At 47.5% G+C, this 20,791-nt stretch overlaps 1 protein-coding gene across 1 annotated transcript in view; it reads right to left on the reverse strand.

Annotated features, from left to right (window-relative positions):
• C8HXorf38 (chromosome 8 CXorf38 homolog) overlaps positions 1–20,791 on the reverse strand; it is a 114,135-nt gene that overhangs the window by 71,278 nt on the left and 22,066 nt on the right. Inside the window, exons 2-3 of the mRNA XM_085622931.1 lie at positions 16,519–16,653; positions 3,236–3,358 (exon numbers count right to left, since the gene is read on the reverse strand). Of these exons, the coding sequence (XP_085479057.1) occupies positions 3,236–3,358; positions 16,519–16,653 (258 nt within the window). The remainder of the gene's footprint in view (positions 1–3,235; positions 3,359–16,518; positions 16,654–20,791) is intronic.

Below are 20,791 nucleotides of genomic sequence, written 5' to 3' on the forward strand. Positions count from 1 at the left end.
TGTGGAATCATAAATGGCTGTGTCCTGCAACGACAACACCATATTGCTATTCAAAAGAATAACACAATGTCAACTCAGTGATCACGTGCAAAGGTTCCTAAAAAATTATTAACATACCTTGGTTGATCAAGTCTGAGAAATTCAACATGAGCGTCTTTACGGTCAAAGTTACCCGACTGCACCCAAGCACCACAGTTTAGAAAAACAAATTATCACCAGCAACCTATGCCCAATTTATTAACATGAGCAAGAATCTTCATACCCACTGCCACCGCATACCTGAATGCATGCTATGTACACTTTTCAATGCATGTGTACAAAATCATCACTTATAGCATGTGAAATGGGAACATATATGATTCGAGTGCACTACGGTCTGTGTATAAGGTACCCAAGCACATCAATGTGCTGCTATGCTTATGCTAATTCCAGTGAAAGGCTAGCTCAGTTTTATAAAAAAAAAAACTTGTGTCTAATTTATTATTAAGACTCGAGGGAGTCATAGTATTGAATTATTTAATCCAGAAAATCTCTCTCTGTAGAAGAGTCTCATTAGGGTCTGTCCCCACTTTAGGCATCACAGTTTCCACTACCAGAAACAGTAGTTGAGCAATGTTTTATCATAGTTCTAACCAGTGTGCCGCTAAGTTAGAGTTCATGTTCTTGTTATGAATCATGCTCTTATGTTCGGTTATCCTAATCTTCACTTTCCTTTCTGTTTTTCCAATATAGAACAGGTCGCAAGGACTCTCGATACAATAAATGGCGTTCATGGTGTTACAATCAGCGGAATGTTTGAGGATCAATAGTTCACCCGTTCCAGGATGCTTGATGTTATTCCCTACAGTGACATTGTAGCAATGCACACAATTCTGGCATTTCCTCATGTCCTCCATGCTCAAGGTCACTTTTCGATTGCTTGGTGACAGCAATTTGTTAATATTTTTGGTTCTGTTGTATGCAAATACTGGTCGGTGATCGACTATGTCCTTGAATTCTGGCTCTGTTTGTAACTGTTCTCAGCTTCTTAAAATTGCTTTTTTGATGCATTTAGATTTCGTAGAACATTTAAAGACGGACACCATTTAATTCTTCTCAGGTTTAAATAGTTTGCTTAGTAGTTCTTCATGTTCTTTCAACCTGATGCGTTCTTCTGCTTTAATCACAGTTGTCATGGGATATCCTCAATGTAAGTATTTCTGTCTGATCTTGGCGATGGCCGAATCCCCCATTTCTATGTTAGAGGATATTATTTTGACTCTCATCATCTGTGAGTATGACAAATTTTCAAATAATTGTGGAGGATGAAAGCTTTGGAAATGTAAAGCATTGTTTGTCCGTTGGTTTCGTGTACACGCTGGTGTTCACTTACGTCCCACTTTTTTCAATCCATACATCCAAAAATGCAAGACTGGTCCTACTGATGGTATGAGTGAACTTAATCCTATCATTTCTGGTGTTTAATTCAGCTATGTTCTCAGGGAGAATGTCCTCTGTGTTCCTACAAATCAAGAAAATGTCATCAATGCATCTGCAATAAAGAACCAGATGTTCGATCCATTCTTTCCTGGTAAAAATGTGTTTGTGTTCAAACTTCACCATGAAGATATTAGCGTACAATGGAGCCCCCCCAAAATCCATGGAGGTGCCACTAATTTGCAAAAGGAAATCAGAGAGAATATATTGCTTTACCCTTCAGAGAAGCCTCAATCATCACCACAGACTGGTGGTTGTCATTTATGGACATTGACGTTGATATTGGAAGCTCTGAGAAAGACTTTCACTAAATCTATGATGGGGTAGTTATTGTAGCATCAAGACATGAGGTGTGTTATAAGGTTAAAACTCAATAAAATGTTTTAGAAAAAAAAAAGAAAAGACATAAAATACCACCTTCTTTGGCAGGAATATGGGAACCTCCATGGATAAAGCTTACAAGGCTCTGCTCATGACAGCATGTTAGGGCCTGGTTGAATGTATATCCTTGCTGTCTTTTGTTCAGTGTCTTGTTTTGACAAAGCCCCCCTTGAGAAGAGGAGGTCATGGACATAGGAGTCATCAGTCACTGATGCCGCAGCTAGAATGGTCGAAAGCATGGATGTGACTGATCGCTGGATCGTGTCCGACAGTGCTGATTGTGACAGAAAAACATTTTGCTTGGACTAGACCTCTGGTATAATGAGCTGCACAGAAGTTGGCTGAAGCTGCAACAGGGATGCCAGTAGCTGCATCAGAGTTGGAGGGAGCTACACAGGACTTGGCAGGTGGGGTTTATTTGCTTTCAGGACATCCAGCAAGGAGTTTAAAATGAGTATAGAGGGCAGCACTGAGGCAAACATGCAGCCATATTTGAGTAGAGTTGGAAGGGGTGCAGCAACTCTTGATCCAGCTGCTCCTGGTCAAAAAGATCAAATGAATCAGATTGGTCAACCATGGAGTCCACAACCCTTATGGTAACTCAGTGCCAATCAATGCTCACCTTGGAAGCTTACTAGAAGAGAAGATGGCGGGGTCACATACTCCTGGGTAAATGGAGCACTGGTATTGAGGTAACCTCTCAGCAGGAACGGAGTGGCTGAGATTCCAGACAGGGTACATTGGTGGCAACCCTTTCCTCTCTGTGCTTCTGCTTCTTAGATTGCCTCTTGTTTTTCAAGAGGACTGATAATATGTCCCAACCATGGGAAAGTCCTGCCTCGCCCACTTAATTTTGCACCACAGCTCTCTACTTCCTGAGGATGGTACTCTCTCTCTCAAATGCCATTTACATAGCTTAAAGATAGCTTAGCAGTATACCGAGTCAGGGTGAAGGAAAAAGAGACCAGAGGACAAAAACACGGATTTAAAAATCCCAAAAAGATGTAATGGTATCAGAACTGGGTTGATATATGGAACTGGCCTAGTTCAGAGAAGAAGGTTCTGATCCATACACCGTTTGGTGGACAACAGTGATGAATACATAGAGGCACACTATTGGAGTGCAAAACTCTGTATTATTAGGTTCACAACTAGTTTCTGGATTTGCCACTAAGAGGCAGGAATACTTCCAATTTCAAAAGGGGAAGCGGCCGGGCGCAAGTATACAGTTTTTCTACCGTCGCCCCAGCTGACACTGTGGGAAAGACTCAAGTGGTGGCACCATACAGCTCAAGATAGAAGGTGATATACATTATTTGTCAGCCATATGCACTATCTTTTAAAATCTCTTGTGATATTTTTTACTGTTTGATCATACCTCTTGAACTTTCTTTCGATCAACATATTTGAACTGAGAGCAGCACTGGATGAGGTTGAGGAGAGCAGCGGCATCACACTTGTCAGGTCCTTGTTTCTCTGTCTGGCCACGAGGCATATAGGCCTGCCGGAAATAAAATACATTTTAGTTGAGCATTTTATAAACCCGCAACCAAATGCATATAACTAGCGTAATAATCATACTCTCTGCTTTAGGATTTCACTAACAAAGCGTAGCTATTCACAACATGAATTAAATATGAAAGTTTCGCTCAAGTATATGGAATGACACTTTATACTGCCATTATATCAGCCTACTACTATCACCTCAATAATTAACAAATAGGTTTAGGTGTGATTGCTGTAGTGAGGCAGTGCTCTTTGCTATCTGGCATGACATAAGTGTGAAGAAATGGCTTTTTGTGGGTTCAACCCCACTTTTTGATTATTAGGTACTGTTTTTTCGACTGTGCGAGTGCGCCAAGTACTCTGCTGTGACCATTAAAAGAGTGTATTTAATTGGCTTATACCCAATTGTCATAAGTTAACTTATGAGTCCTTAGTATATGGTACCTAGAGCATACAGGGCCTATAAGTTAAAATGTACCTCATAAAATGCACCACTTGTTGAGCCACCATGAGCGCAACAAAGTAAAACATGACTCCCAGCCTAACACTGCAGACTGGTAGAGCAGTTTGTAACTGCTAACTCGACTTTGCCAATTAAAAAAATGGCCAAACCCACACTTTTCTTTTTAATATATAAAATCACTGCTAAGGTAGACTTATTGAGTCCGAAGGCAGTGTGCTGTATATGAAAAGGTAGGACATGTGTTTTCATATTTCCTAACTGTAAAAAACCCCAAATTGTCATTTGTGTTTTTGGAAAGGCTAGTAGCTCCGCTAGCGAGTGCAGGGTTACACACTGGCAACTCAGCTGTGCTAACTTCTGAATGGGACTACTAAAACTGGTACTTCAAGGTATCAAAAGAATATTTCCATTAAACCTGACTTGTTGCCCATGTCGAATTTAATGTAACTTTTATGTAAAAGTAAACTTTAGAAAGTTGACACCTTGTTGCCCAAGTTTTTCAGAGACCATTCGCAGATGCTGGCCACAAGACAGCTTTCTGCCCTCCTGGGAAGATGTGTGAACGACTCCAAGCAAAGGACACAAAAGAGGCCTCTCATTTAAAAAGGTGTTACCTCTGCCTGGTAGGAAGCGACATGGGGCGTGAGCCCAAAGGAATAGTTTCAAAGGGGAAAGCTGCCTTTGAAGGGCAAATGGTGGACACACACAAGATGGGCTGCGGTTTTGCTCTGGTAGAATGTTTAGCATCAGGGACCGAGAGGAAAAAACAGTTGCCAAACCGGTTTTCCCATGAGAGTGTAGCCCTCAGGTAGCCACACCTCTAGGGTGGGCTACCAAGCTCCACCCAAGCTCAACATATTGGGAGGGGGTTCCTGCCATCATGGGAGTGGGCAGAATGTTGCATTCTGGGATAGTTAGATGCCACATTTTGCAGGAAATCATCATCAGGCGGGAGGGGCCCTGGTAGTCTTTTGACTAATAGTCACCAAATCTTCAGAGGGCATGTTGTGGGCATAAAGGTGGCACCTCTGGCATCCAGACCTCAGATCATACCTGCACTGAAGAGAAAACTGAAGAAGGGCTGCCTTGCTGTTCCCTGGATCTGGCAAGGAGATGCTGCACTAAAGACTGGACTGCCACTGCTGCTCCTGAGCCAGCAAAGGGAGGATTGTGCCTGTGGTGCCCTGCTCTAGGAAAAGTTGTCCCCGTCCCAGAGTCGTCCTCGAGCACCAGACAGAAGAAGTGAACTTCAAGGGTCAGTTGGCTAACTTTTTAGGCCATAAAAGCTGAAGAAGACAGCTTGGCTAAGTTGGTAGCCACAGTTGTTTGATCACCACTGACTACCAGTCTGCTGGACCCGGGAGAGTTGTCAAAGGGCAGTTTTGTCGCAAAATCAGTGAACTGCTGATTTTGCTGTTACCAGAGACCAGTGGCAGCTTGTTTTTAGCTGACCTTCATCTGGACTTTAAGGGACATCGAACTTTATGGCAGATGTCACTCCACTATGTTCATGGACTGAGGAGCGGCCCCAGGGAAACCCCAGTTGATCAGATCGGAATCCTCAGCATCATGAATACCTTGGGTCAGGACCACCCCACAACCTCACCATTAGCATAGCTGATGAGAATTAGCCTTAAAAAGTCTGTGTACAAGTACAGGCATGCACTGAGGGGTGTAGAAAGAGTTGAAGTTATGGTGGGTAAAGATGCTGGGGCACTATATCCTCACTTACGAACAAAGATTGAGGCTACACAGAAGATTCCTCACATGAAGAACTTTAGAGCTATCCAGGTATATGTGCCTTGTTTGAGCTTAAATTACCTGCTTACTGGTGGAACTTTTCTTTGCAATATCAAAATATCTTTCTCCGAAGCCGTGCAGGATTTTGCAATTGGTGTTAATGGCTTACCAAGGAGAGGGTTTTGGAAACTTGATTATTGCTTGAGTCCATTTTTTAGCTAAAGCCAACTCAGGTGTGTAATTGTTGGATCTAAAGTCATCAAGCAAATGTGTGATGCTCTAACTGTGACTGGTATGCTCACTGTGCCACAGCAATCAAGCTGCACCACACTAATGAGATGGAAAAGGCTGAAACTGGTTTGGGATTGCTTGCGTTTCTGTCCAGAGGGGACCTGGCAGTTTCAGGTGGACTATTCCTACTGGAGCAGGACCTTGCACAAGGTAGGTCTCTGGCGTGGCACTATAGGACAAAAAAACACAAAGGTAGGTTATGTGGCTTGATCGAGTGCTAGTGGTTGAGACGTTGTGCAAGCATTCATTTCACCCATCACTTCTGAGTTTTAACTGACTGAAAATGTGTCTATTCAACCCCAAGGTCACACATGAGAAGAGCATACACTTATGTGCTGGGAATGCAACTCCCCTACAACGATATCTGGGAAAGGAAGCCGTTAGTAGGTAATCTCAGCACGGCTTCATGTAAGCTGAAAGCCCCAGAATTGGACATTCCAGGCCGTTAACCCTTGATGCTGTGCCATCAGGTCATAAGCTGTTTCCAAGCGTAGGGTCAATAGGGAACTCAGGGTCGACCCAATATAAAGTACAAAGGGGAATAAAGGGGTCAAAATCAAAGAAAAGGCCAGGTTACCATCTATGACACTTTTTAAAGAAAGAAAAACCCAGCAAGCAGATCCTAGTGGTAGACCACTCAAGGGAGTCAACCCATGTCAAAGGTGATCAACGTCTCGTAGGTAATTCCTAAGTGTAAGTGTCAAGAAGCTCCAGGTGCAGAACCTAGTACAGGGAATCAGCATATGCCCAGCCTCGCTGGGCATCAAAGAAAGTCTCATACAAGAGGTTACCCTCAGAGAATGAAAAAGGCCAGCAGACCCTTGAGGAAGCACTTCAAGCACACCTCAAGCAAAAAATAAGTAATGGAGGCCCCATGGGAGAGCCACTTCAGTTTACAAACTCAGCAGTAATAGACATTTATACTCCAAGAGACCCATTTCTGTACAAGGCTGGCAGCAACTCTGGCACACACAATATGTAAGCCCTGTGAAGGCTGAATAGGGTGCCAAACTACTTAATTACCAATTGAACGCAAACATAGATATGGCATCAGATAATAAAATAATAATCGGTGTCTGATTGATGAAGGCAGGATTGTTATTGTGCATAACATCCACACTAAGAATCATCTCATGAAGTATGGAAGATAAGGGTATTCTCATATCCTCACAAATACGATGCTTAAAATGCAGCAAAACCTATGTTGGCTCCTTCTTCAATGTGGATCACCAGTGTGGATCTCCTGTGCATTAAACATAATATCGACTATAGGATTCTCTCCTTCTTCGATTGGGGTACGATTGTTTGGTGATTGTTTGCCCACACCAAAGCTTTGGCCGTAAGACTGATTCATTTCCTTTTTCTAAAGGCCTCAGTTAGGAGTAAAGACCTTAATTTGGAAGGGATTATCCTGCTAAACGTATTGTGGGCAGAAAAGATTATCATTTGCAATAAACTGAGTCTTGAAGGACCTTTGGAGGAGTGTCCTTGAAGAAAAGGATGTGTAGAGGATCTTTCAAAATCGAAATGGAGATAAAAACTTCACTTAATAAGTTATTTTGAGATCTTGTGTGCGTTAGGAATAAAGTGTATTTCGTACATAAAAAGTAAGATCATGCTGTAATGATTAAATGTGTGATGTGCTCCCCCCACCAGCGTAGTACAGAATGTGCGCCTTATGTTCCTGTAATGATGTCTTTGAATCTGCCCATTAACACACAAAATGCTGAAACCTGTATCAGGGTTTCAGGTGTGGCACAGTAAAGGCACTAAATTAATAGAATTGTGAGGTCCTGGGGTGAGAGGTTCCCCTAGACGGGTCCAGGAACGAGAAGTTACTTTACAACACAGCCATGGTTGTGGCCAAACGGGACATAGCCGCCTCCTGGAAACTTTCTACACCACCAAGTTCCGAGAAATGGCGGAGGGGGTGGATTGGTGCGCGGCACAAGAAAAACCCATGTATGAGGCACGGGGGTGTCCTAAGAAATACCGGAGGGTATGGGGCAAATGGCTGGGTGCCGTGGAGTAACCTGTTCTTTATACATAATGTTTGTATTCACTGTTGGAGGGTGTGGTTTTAAAAGCAATGTCTGTGTTTTTAACAGTATTGCGTCACTATTTGTGCTATTCATTGTCGTGTCACTGGTGCTTGTATTCTGTAAAACAATAAATTTATCAAAACATTTTTTTTATAGAATTGTGAGGATCGTAAATTTGGCGACATGTTTCAGATCTAAATACATATATATGCACAACTGAGCAAACATCTTTGAATTTCTAAAGAATTCAGGCCAATTTAGTCTCTGCCCATTGCTGAGAGAGCGATACCATATTTTGTTTTCTCATACTGTGCCAAAGAGTGTAAAAGAAATTGAGAGAATTTTGGGACGGGTCTACCTCTGACCCAATACAGCTGGTGCTAACATAGGGCCTATACTATCATTTTACTACGGCAGTAGTAATCACAACCAGAAAGAGAAGAAAGAGCCCCCCCAGCACCAGTTCACTAAGCTACAGATTCAATGCAAGGATCTCAGAATATGTTAAGTATCATTCAGTATTAATATTCTGTTGATGTTATCAGGCAGTTTGGTGTTTGACAACATTTCAATCTTGGAAAGACCTAAAGTATTAGAAGAGAAATGCACATAAGTGCCAGAATAAGGAGGCATGGACAAAATGTTTGAAAGAGCGATTCACAGAAAAGACTGTCGGTCTGGACCAGCAGATGCTCACTCCTATGGTGCTGATCTCTCAGTTTTACGCTAAATAGGGCAAGTACTCTCAGCCTCAACGCACTTGCATATTCACTGCGCCAAGACCGCAAGTAACTGGAGAGCATGCATACTGTTCTCAATCACTAAGTATTGGTGCATCACACTTTGATCTATCCAGATGTGTCTACATTCTTTTTTTTTTAAACCGTTTATTACAAAATTCAAAAAATATACAGAGATGGGCCTACAACCTTCAGGCCGGCCGCTAGCAAGCAAGAGGAGCATTGGATACAAACAATAGCGCCCATGCCGCGGCGAAGGGAAATGCACAGGAGTTAGAAGCGGTGGTAGCCACACCATCCGAGCACACATAACGGTTTCATTTTAATATAAATAACAACACAAGAACAAATCCACAAGGCAACCCACAATCGGAAACAGCAGCATGTGCTCCCCTAGCGGGGGGGACCCTACCAATCCATAGGAATAGCAAGGGGGGAAAAAGGGCAAGACTGGGATTAGGTGGACTCAGTGCCCGGGACCGGGGAGATAGACTGGCTAAGGGGATGGGGCCGGTGACGGATCGGGCAATAACGGCGGGGTACAGATTCCCCCGCGGTAGGCATTCCAGGGGCCCCATACGTTCACCCATGTCCCAGGATTACCTCTCGCAACATACACCACTTTTTCCCGAAACATGCACCAATCCATGTTATCCTTCCATGCCGAGACAGTCGGGGACCTCTGGGAACCCCACAGTTGAGCTATGTCGCGTTTGGCCACCATATATCCCAGAGTCACCCACCGCGTCTGTGGTACCGAGTAATCGGTTGGCTCCCACACGTTCAACAGGCATCTCCTCGCTTCGGGCAGCAGCGACACACGCGTAACCACCCGCAGGACCTCATGCACACCACGCCAGAATCGCTCCACCTCCGGGCATTCCCACAAAATATGGAAAAAGGTCCCCAAAGAACCACACCCACGCTTACACAGCCCGTCCACATCATATCCCATACGCAGTAGCCTTGGCCCCGTGACATAGACCCTATGGAGTACCTTGAGCTGGACGGAGCGAAGGCGGGCCGGTATGGCCACCTCTTTCGGGGAGGCCACCGCCGATACCCAGTCCTCGTCATCCAGCTCCAATCCATCGGCCACCCATGCCTCACGAAGGTTAGTCAGCAGTCCCGAGCGGTCATTGATAAGTTTTTTATAGATCAATGAAATCGTGCTGTCCGGTACATGTCCATCGAGCACTCTATCCTCCAGAGGGGAATACTCCGGGATGGAGGCAACGTCTGGGAATACGGAGCATAGCGCATGATGGATCTGCATATACCGAAAGTACTCCCTGTACTGCAACTGGAATTCTGTCCGTAGCGTCTCGAACGTTTTGAATCCCCCCCTCGTCCAGAGATCACCCACCCTGCTGATGCCTATCATGTCCCATTTTTCAAAGCCCTTCGAGGTCCACAGGGAGCCCAACTGCTCGGATGCGTATAGTGGCGACGCCCGGGTCAAACGACCTTTCCACCCCATCGCCACATTAGCCGCGTGCCACACTCGTACCATGACACGAGTGGGGCCCGTAAGACGTGCGTCAAGCGAGCCGGAGTACAGCGCTCGGTTATAATCACCACCCGGCAGTAAAATCTTATCCATTTCAAAAGCCGGGTTTAGAGCGGGCCCGTACAGGCCGTGATTAATCGCAGCCAGCTGGGAGGCCCAATAATACCGTTTGATATCCGGGAGGGCGATCCCCCCGTCATAGCACGGGAGCGTCAGCTTCGCCAAGGCGATACGCGGTCTACCCTCCCAGAGCAGTCGGCGCTGCAAACTCTCCACCTCGCGAAAGTAGCGCGCCGGGACGACATCCATTGTGTTCTGCAGAGCGTACAGGAAACGCGGCAGCGACATCATCTTAAACAATGCCGCCCGGCCGAGCGGCAAGAGCGGCAAGCGCCTCCAACGCGCAACATCCTCCTTCAGGCGCTGAAGGGGGGGAAGCAAGTTCTGACTATATCGGGCCTCCGCGTCCAGGGTAATGAAGACACCCAGGTACCGAAATCCCTGCGGGGCGATCTGGATAGGACAGCCCCGCGGAAGGATAGGGTCCTCCCCAGAGAGAACATAGACGCACGATTTAGCCCAGTTGATGATGAGGCCAGAGTCAAGGCCAAATGAATGCAATACATCAACCAGCACTATCAGTGATTTACGTGGGGAAGCCAGGTACAGGAGGATATCGTCAGCATATAGAGATACGCGGTCCTCATACTCGGGGGTCCAGCGGAGACCACGAATAGAAGGTTCCCACCGCAGCCACTCCGCCAGGGGCTCCAAAGCGAGCGCGAAAAGGAGCGGCGATAACGGGCAGCCCTGCCGCGTGCCCCTGCCCAGCTCGAACGAGGCCGACACTCTACCGTTGACCACGACCTGCGCCAGCGGGCCAGAGTACAACAATTTTACCCAACTGAGGAATCCTGGGCCAAACCCAAACTTCGCGAGTGTCGCCCAAATATAGGGCCATTCAAGCGTGTCAAACGCCATAGTGGCGTCCAAGGACGCCAAAATGGCCGGCTCTCGTATGAACGGGACACGTGCGAGCACCCCATGCAAACGCCGCAAGTTAAGCGCTGTATTGCGATGAGGGATGAAGCCGGACTGGTCCTGGTGAATCAAGTCACACACTACGCCGACCAGCCGATTGGCCAACACCTTGGCGAGGATTTTGGGCTCTGCATTCAATAACGAAATAGGCCGATAGGATGTGACCCGGTCCCGTGGCCTCCCCTCCTTATGGATAACCACGATAGTAGCTAGACGCTGGTCTAGCGGGAGGGAACCCGCCGAGTGGGCCGCGAGGAACATAGCACGGAGATGTGGCGCCAGCGTATCCGGTCGCAACTTATACAACTCGATGGGAAGACCATTAGGGCCCATGGCCTTGCCGGAAGCGACCGATCGTATGGCGAGGGCAATTTCTTCGGAAGTTGGAGCAGCGTCCAACGACACTCTGTCCTCCTCCGAAAGGGAAGGCAGCGCGATATCCCTGAGCAGGGCGTGGGAATCCTCTTCAGAGCGGGAGGACACCGGGGAATACACCCCACGGAAATAGTCTGCAAAGCAGGCGACAATTTCTTCTGGTTCAGTGACACACACACCATTCTGTTTCTCAATCAACGGGACAACTCGACTCGCTCTCTCCTTTTTGTCCAACCATGCAATCAATTTACCAGCCTTGTCACCCACATCATACAATCTCCCCTGTTGCTCTCTACTGAGGCCCCTGGCCGCCTCCGTGACGAGGGCCTTATAAGCCGATTGCTTGAGTCGAAGAACATGTAATTTGTCATCCGTCACTCCATATTCTAGATCACCCTCCAACTCGGTTATCTCCGCATCAATACGAGTCACCTCCTCCCGCTCGCGCCTCCGGGAATGGGAAATAAGGGACAACGCCTCTCCCCTGAGTACCGTCTTGAACACCTCCCAGAATGAGATCGCTGATGACACCGACCCCACATTCTCGTCAAAGTAGCGCTTAAGGGATTTAACCAGCTCTGCGCGAATGGTGGGGTCACGCAGGTACCAGGGATTAATCGGGACCACCCTACCCTCTCCCCTCGAAAGAATATCAAAGTGCAACAAGAGTGGTCCGAAATACCCCGTGCCAAATGGCGCACCTCCCCTATCCTCCCAACGTGCGCCGCCGGAACCAGGACATAATCTAGCCGTGAGAGACTACCATGAGCCCCTGAATGGAAGGTGTACTGCAGCTGCGTGGGATGTTTCAAACGCCAACAATCCACCAGCCCCAAGGTATCCAAGAGGCCAGACAACCAGGCCTGGGCACGGGGGAGATCCCTAGGGGGGTGACGATCCACAGTTCCGGAAACCACAGCATTAAAGTCCCCCCCCACCACTAGAATCCCCTCCGGAAGGCCAAGGAGGAGGCGCCCCAGATCCGCAAAGGTGGTCGTCTGCAGCCCCGGCGGGACATAGACAGACACAAAAACGGCCACTCTGCCCTCCATCCTACCCACCAAAACCGTGTAACGGCCCCTGTCGTCATGGCGCACCTCATCAATCTCCAACGGGAGCGAGTTCTTAACCATAATGCCCACACCCCTTGAACCAGACGTGAAGCCCGAATGGGCCACAAGGCGGTAGCCCCGTCTATTCATGGCACAAAAGGAGTTGCCAATGAGGTGTGTCTCCTGCAGAAAAACTATATCGGGCGAGATTCGCTTCAAGAACTGCAGGACCGGGGGAGGAGCCAAGATGGCGACCGGAGCAGACGCTTGAGCGCCCGGCTCCGTCGGTCCGTGGCCTCGGACTACTATCCTGATGCCCATCCTCGCCGATTTTCGAGGTGCAACGTGTGCGAAGACGCGCTGACCGCGCTGCCGCTTTCCCGGAGTCTCAGCCCGCCCGGATGCCCGAGTTCTGGGTGCTTTTGTCCTCTGCACTGAAACCCTGCGCCATTACGGCCTTTGCTGGCCCCCTGGAAGCTCCGCAGTTGCCGGACCAGCTAGCGCTAACCTGAGCCCCGCGGTCCCGATTTCACCTCGCACCACGGATCGTTGCCGGACGAGCCCGGAGAGGGACGGCCGGACATCTTCTGCACCCTGTGCCGGACGGGCTGGAGCTGTGGGGTGGGCCCCGGTGCGGCGGGTCCCCTGCCCCGCTCTGAGGACCGCGCTGTGGGAGGCAGCTGCCCCCTTCACCTATTGCCTAGCCAGCGGCGGAGGGAACCTGCGAGAAGAGAAGCGACTGTTGGCCTTTCCCGTTGCGGCGTAGACCTGAGGGGAATTGACTCCTTGCTACGACCCCCCCCCCGGCCATTGCACCGTATAGCGGCAAAACATGGCGTTTAGTGCCTGCTTGCGGCTGGGGGGCGATACTCCGGTCTCGCCCGCTGCCCACTTCGCCCCCCCTCTTCCGGACACCAGCTCCACGGTGCCGTCCCGGATTGCTGCTGCTGTGGGGGCCCAGCCTCCGCTTACATGCGGCTCCGTTCTGGCTGCCCTGCGGGACTTCCAACTACAGATGTGCGCTGGCCTGCAGGCGCTGAGTGAGCGGTTTGACCCCATACTGTCGGCCGCGGGTCGTGAGCGCACTGTGTGCCATCTACAGGGCGTGGGTCTCCCGGTGCTTTTGTCCGCTTGCGGGGACGCAACGGCGGTGTGTGACTGTGTTACACTGGTGCCTTCACCTGGCGCTCCCGGCGCCCAGGGTACACCGCTCTACACCTCAACTGCGGATGCTTTGTCCCCCTGGTCATGGCTGCCTGCTTCATTGTTGCCTGCCTCACCACGTCCACTGGACTATCCTGTTGAGAGATGCCTAACGGCTTCGAGGAACCGTCCGCGGTGGCCCACTGCTGACTTTTTGTGGAACTCCTGTACCTTACTTGCCAGGTTTGGACTTTATGTGGTGCAAAGAGGGACCTTAATCGATGGGCGGCGGCCATTTCGTGATCCTATTTCACCATCCTTTTACAAGCGACCATCTTGTTTTTGTTTGCTCGGGACACGGGGCCTTCATGCAGGGGCTGGTTTAATCCCAAGCCCGCGATCGGGCCAGGGCTAGACTGATTTCTATTGCCATGGTTTATGGACGGGCTGGCCTGGGACTGGAACTGTATGTATGTTATGCGCGCACTGTTGCGACTTGTATCCCTTCGCTTACACTGTGGTGCCATGGTATCTTCGCATGCCGTTTTTTGGCGTAGTGGGCTCTCAGTGTGTGGGGGCCGTGATTGGCTGATGGTTTGGGGCGCTCTGGTGTCCCGTGGGCTCCTCCCCGCCTTCTTTTCTGTTTTCTTACTTTCTTTCCTCTATTCCTACTTTCTTTCTCCTCTATATTTCGGGTTCATTGGGCGACAGGCACTATGCTGGGGGGGGGGTAGGCCGTAGCCTCCGCATTGGTGTAGGGTGGGGGGGTAATACTCTGTTCTTAATTAGTTCTATGGGCCTTTTTTCCTTTATGTCTCTGCGTTCTACTTTCTTTGATTCGGGGTCCGGGTGTGGGGTGGATCGAGTGGGGGCGGCTCCGGAGGGGTGCGTACTTGCTCATGTGACTATCCTTTTATATTTCTGCACCGCCTCACTGTTTGAGTTTTTACTTCAATTGTTGTTCTTACTGCTGTTGCTGCTCTCCCGTGTGGTGAGGCTATCTTGCGGACTCGAATCTCCATTTGTTCCTATCCTTCATTGACTTTTTTCTTGATAAAATTATCTAAAAAACTTAAAATTAACCTTCACTTCTCCTTCCCCGGGTGTCAAAGATATCTCCAGTATGTGATCCATAACTTGTTGTTAATCCTGACTGTTGACGCACGGGGGATTTAATGTGGGTATCAGTGCTTCATTGTATCGTGGCCGGCCTGACGGTTGTAGGCCCGTATTTGTTCTTTTAAGATGCACGAATAAAGGTTTTTAAAAAAAAAAAAAAAAAAAAAGAACTGCAGGACCACACCTCGTTTTATCCTGTCCCCCAATCCATTAACATTCCAGGACAGCAAGCTCAGTCCCCTACCCCCCATCATAAACAGAAGCCATCACTCGTCCCCCAGAGAGCACTTTAGAAATGATACAACGATGTTTTTGCCTTGTGGTCCTTCCCCCGGGAACTCTGTGGGCCCTCTCCACTGCAAAGAATTTACTCAGTCCCCTAGGCTGGAGATGGGTAACGATCAGGTCCTCCACAAAAGGATCCGCCGCCGCTTCCTCCCGTCCCTCGGGTACTACGATGATGCGGATGTTATTCCTCCGGGCCCGACTCTCGGAATCTTCCAGGCGCCGATCCATAAGCACACTCGCCTGACGAAGTCGGCGCACCTCCGTTTGGAGGGCCGCCACCTCAGTCGTGAGGCCCGACGCGGTGTGGGCCAAAGAATCGACCCGGTCGTTGGTTTTGGAGAGATCAGCCCTCACCAGGTTGACATCCACTAGGATCGCGTCGATTTTATGGGCTAAGGTGTCAAACTGCTGGCCCACCGAGGCCTTCATCTCAGCAATGGCGCCCATGACGTCTTGCAGAGTCAACTCTGTGGGCAAATCCGGGGCATCCGGAGGGCACTCAGAGGACTTGTGCGGTCCACCGGGAGATCCCTTCGGGAGGGTGTAGCGGTCCATGATGTTGGCCTGATGTGCGGTGCCACGCCGGGTCGACTTGGCCTTCGACCGATCGCCATCTTGTTTCGTGGCCATCGTCGCGGGTCTCACCCCCTCACCAGCCACGCAGTAAAAGGCAAGCAATCAAGGCCACGGGGTCCGGGGGGTCACCCCAGGACGGCGGAGCGGGCCACAGCAGGCAGGCAGGCTGGGTCACCCAGCGAGGCCACCCCAACACCAAGAGCGCCGCGATCCCACTTGCAAAGACGGCAAGGGGGCGCGAAAGTGAAAGTGAAAGTGCGGGGTACGCGACTCGCCAGGCCTAGCCCGCCGTTGTTGTTCACTTTGCCACCGGGTCGCCCCCAAACGCGAGTCCGGGGTCAGGAGCGAAGGAGGCCGCAAACTTCAATCGGTGCTCACTCCGGACCCGAGGTCCGATTCGAGAACGGGAAACGGGTACCACCTCGGCTCAGGCTCACCGACACAGTCCCCTCAACCGATGCAGGATGAAGACAGGATAAACGTAGGAGGTCGCGGAGGTCCTCGGGAGCCTCGCACCTACGCGGCCATCTTGGTTGCGCGCTAGGCTCCTCCTCCGTGTCTACATTCTTAAGGAATCTTTATCTTATTCTTCAGGTCTATTAACTCGAGTTATGCATGAATGCTAAACATTTAAATAAGAACAAACAGATACAATGTACACAATTAAAATGATGGGATGTTTAATGCAAAACCTTCCCAAAACATGGATTTGGCTTACGCGTGTAGAGTTGCATACTACAAATATATATATCTATGTATAAAAAAGTGATGTTACCTTTGCTAGTTCCCAGTAGTTGTTGGAAAAATTAGAAGGCTTGCAGTTCCCCCAGTGTACCTCTCCATTCCTGTTCATGTGATGATTTAATATCTGTTTTTTCCACTCTGCGCACACTGAACATCGAGGCTGAAACTAACGCAGGGCAGTAAAACAGGGATGGAATAAACAGACATGCAAATTAAAAAAAAAGTTGTAATACCAATTATTTCTTTGTTTAGTTAAGAAAACTATATTGACATTTACATCACATTGCCCACAAGAGTTCTGCACATTATGGTATCTGTCAGTTGCCCCATAGAGCTAAGGCAAATACTTTTCATATTTTTGTAAAGATTAAAATGATCAGGAATAGAAAACAACCCGAACATACATAAATTATCTCTCCACCCACAACTTCCCCCTCCCATCTGGCTACCTTTAATCATTTCCTAATACTTTCAGCCATAAGTGCCATTACATACATTTGCTTTCTTGTTTTAGTTCTCGTGATAGAGTTCATAATTCTACTCATCATTTCTAAACTATGTGATCTCTAAAGATAAAAAGATATGGTAAAGATGTCTGATGAAGACTGGTGAACACAGGTTGGCTACACGCTTAGAGTGTTTTCAAGATGCCATGATATAGACTTAAGTTGGCTTGGTTTGGCCCTCTTCTAGAGGAAAGCCACGGTGATAAGATTTTACACCTGAAATTAAGACATCAGACACAAACCTATCTGCAGGATAACCTAATTGAAGCCACTGTCATTTGTCTTTTTAATGTTACAGAAAGAAATGGCCACAATTTAAATTCTTCAAGCACTATGGGACTCATTTAAGGTTTGGTGGACGCGCTACCAACTGCTGTGCAGTCATACTCTAAGCTTGCTTTCGCTCCGACAGTCCTTTTTTGACTACAAGGTGGAGCAGCTTCAGCAAAAGCAATCAATGTCACTTGGCCAACCATGCCATGACAGCATGGCAACTATGTAGATCTTGAATTTGGGATTTCCTTATCAGTCCTACAGCTTTGGGTAATGTAACATCGGTATAAATAATTAACTTAAATACATTTAAACTCGAGATTAATAGAAATGTGCTCCACTGGTGTCCATGTTCCCTGGCTGCTTTCCACTCACCGTGGCAGCCACAGTCATTACAGTGTCCCTCGCAGGTATGTTTTATAGTTGTTCTTTTTCCTAACCATTCCCAGCTTGAAAAGGGATACTCTGTAAATAAGACAAAATCTGATGGTGTGCTTCTAAATGTTCTATGCTCCAAATCAGTTATTGAGCAATAATGAGCAATTAGGGTTGAAATGGAACGAGGAGCCAATAAAATACTTGGGTTTGAGGTCTTGTTATGGAAGAAATCACAAAACTGAATGCTAAATTGATAATGCAGAAATTTAGAGTACCATAAATGAAGGAGTGCCTACTTATTTAAGTTAGTGGGGATGGATAGGAACAACAAAAATATAGCTCACCCCAATTGTTATTTATACAATAAAAATGTTACGACGGAGATTTCCACCATCCTTTTTCAAGAATTCTGAAGAGATTATCTAGAAGAGTATTTGAACCAACAAAGGCCACAAATACTTTTACCCGAACCGAAACTTCAAAAAAATGTGCGTGATATACGATTAGCTGATTTCAATAAATATCAATCCACCTTTCAAATCGCCTCCACGTTGGTCTGAGCTAACTTAGACCGAAACATCGATAAACCAAGGCTCATGGTTGAGAAGTACTTATTAAAGTCTGGATCATCCCTGTCTATATTAGTTTCAGGACAATCTCCATCTGAAACCAATTTCTGTATAGTCTTAGATCTATGAAAAGCAAATCTAAGGTGGAAATACAGGATACCATTTTTCTTACTTTATGGAAGAATAAGCTAGTCAAACCAGACCACACCCAAGTTCAAAGAGTGACATGGATAAGAAGGCTTCTCTACTGGCTAAGGATCCCATGAATTAAATGGATTTTATGCTATTTGAACTGATTTAGGCACAGAATGGCCTAATAAACTTAGACATTTATCCGTTCCAAAGACTAAAAGGCTTATTGTTCAAACTAAGGCTCTTATCAGAGTACCCAGGGGTTTTCGTTGTTATCCAAATAGCTACTTAAATAACATTTTTATAAGACACTGATTGGCCATAAATCCACATTGGAAAACATTCCAGAAAAAGGTGAGCTTCTCTACTAACAGAAGAAATATCATCTTAAGCAGGTGTGCACATTGGGTATAAATTCATAAATGTTTTTAAAGACGGCCTCATCCATATTCATGCGGAGAAGATATTACTTATCATTCATTTGATAACTTTATTTCGGTCGAAGGCCATAAAAGTGCAGATCAAATACATACATACATAGCACATCCAATAAAATGATAAATATAAGTATATTTCTTTTAAAAAAAAGATTAAACAGTGGGTTATCAGAGCTATTTCGATAATTTAAAATGGTTTAAAACTTGTCCTATGGCGCCACATACCATAAAGGAAACGGGAGACAGCAAATACAATGGGCGGGGAAGTGTCACACTTAAGAACTCTACACGCCTGCACACAATGTCTAAAACCCAAGTTTCTACATATTGGAATAAGCCAGGTTTTGCGTATGTTACTGTAAGCTGGGCAAAAAAATAAGACATGGATAACATCTTCTCTGATATAGTTACATGCTGGACAGTTTTCGTTATCAATTTTTGCCCATTTCGAGGTGAATGATCTAATGGGTAGAGAGCCATGCCTTAATTGGACATATAGTTTCCTCGCAAGAGGGGGCTGGACTACATCCAAAAATTTCTCCCACCCCATTTCGAATTTAAATGTGAGGAACTCAGTAGAAAGCCTACCATAGGAAGTTGAACTTTGTAGTGCGCGTAGATTGTGCTGTCTCACCAGATTTAGCAACTGGGCCCTAGATATCCTCGGGCAGCTCAGCTCAGGGGTCCCCCACAACTGGAGCAAACCTATTTTTAAAGAGAGGGCCTTAATGTGGGAAAGCCAGGGAATATTTTTGTTTTTTAACTGTTCCCAGGCCTCCCGAAATTCGACTCTGAAGGATACCAGCTCAGGTACTGACCAGAGCCTCCTCCAGTAAAGCAAGGGCCGCACATCTGCCAAATTCTCAATAGACTCCAAACCCAAGTCCATTCGCAAGGGGATGAGGGGTGTACTTGTCGGTAGGCCCACCAAATTTCTCATAAAGGGCTGTTCAACCCTCAGGAGGCTTGATACATTCTTGTGGCCCCAAAGTTCAGCACCATAAAGAGATGCAGTCCGAGCCTGGAGGCCATAGATCTCGAGGGCGGACGCAACCGGTTTACATATCGATGCTCTCTGGAGCTTGCCAATGCCCCCTGCTATTTGTGAAAGTCTAAGAGCAGATTTGGCAATCTGATGGCCCCAGCCAAAATCCTCCGTCAGTGTAATCCCAAGGTAGACGAAGGTTTTAACTCGTTCCAACGGAACACCATTCAAAAGAGGGTTCGGGCGCGTGCGCCTCGGGGGATTAAAGATCATGAACTTGGTTTTGTCCAAATTGATCTCCAAACCCCTCGAGGCGCAAAAGCTCACGAAACCACCAAGGACACGCTGGATGCCCGAAGATGTTCGGGATAACAACAAGGTGTCATCCGCGAACATTAATGCAGGCACCCGGCCAGACGTCAACCAGGGGGCATCATTATCCTTTACTTCATTTAGGGTATCGACAAGACCATTAATGAATAGGCTAAAAAGGGTGGGGGCCAAAACGCACCCCTGCCGAACGCCCCTAGAGACAGGGAAACGATCCGAAAGGACCTAATGTCTCCCACACCTGACCTGTGCATAATTTCCAACGTGCAAACGGGTCAGGATATTGAGCAGGTAGGGCGGAAGGCCCTGGTCTGCCAATACCACCCACAATTTTTCCCTAGGGACTAAGTCGAAAGCAGCCCGCAGGTCCACAAAAACAAGGTAGAGGCTGCCACCCTCGACCCTTTTGGTTTTCCAAAAAAGGACCTGGAGCCGGAAAATTTGGTCCAAGGTTGAGATTCCGGATCTGAATCCAGCCTGGAGAGTGGACAATATTTCCCGTTCCTCCATCCAGGCTTGTATCCTGTCCAGTATAATTCTGCCCATTAGTTTTTGTGTTGGAGCCCATATTTTAGGCTGGGATCGGAACAGGTCCCCCGGCAATTTGTCAAGGCCGGGAGCTTTGTTTGGGAGCAATCTAACTATGGCGGTTTCTACCTCCTTCAGGGTGATGCTCTCTGGGAGGTCAAAGGGA

Source organism: Triturus cristatus, chromosome 8 (genome assembly GCF_964204655.1).
Source record: "Triturus cristatus chromosome 8, aTriCri1.1, whole genome shotgun sequence".
NCBI lineage: Eukaryota > Metazoa > Chordata > Amphibia > Caudata > Salamandridae > Triturus > Triturus cristatus.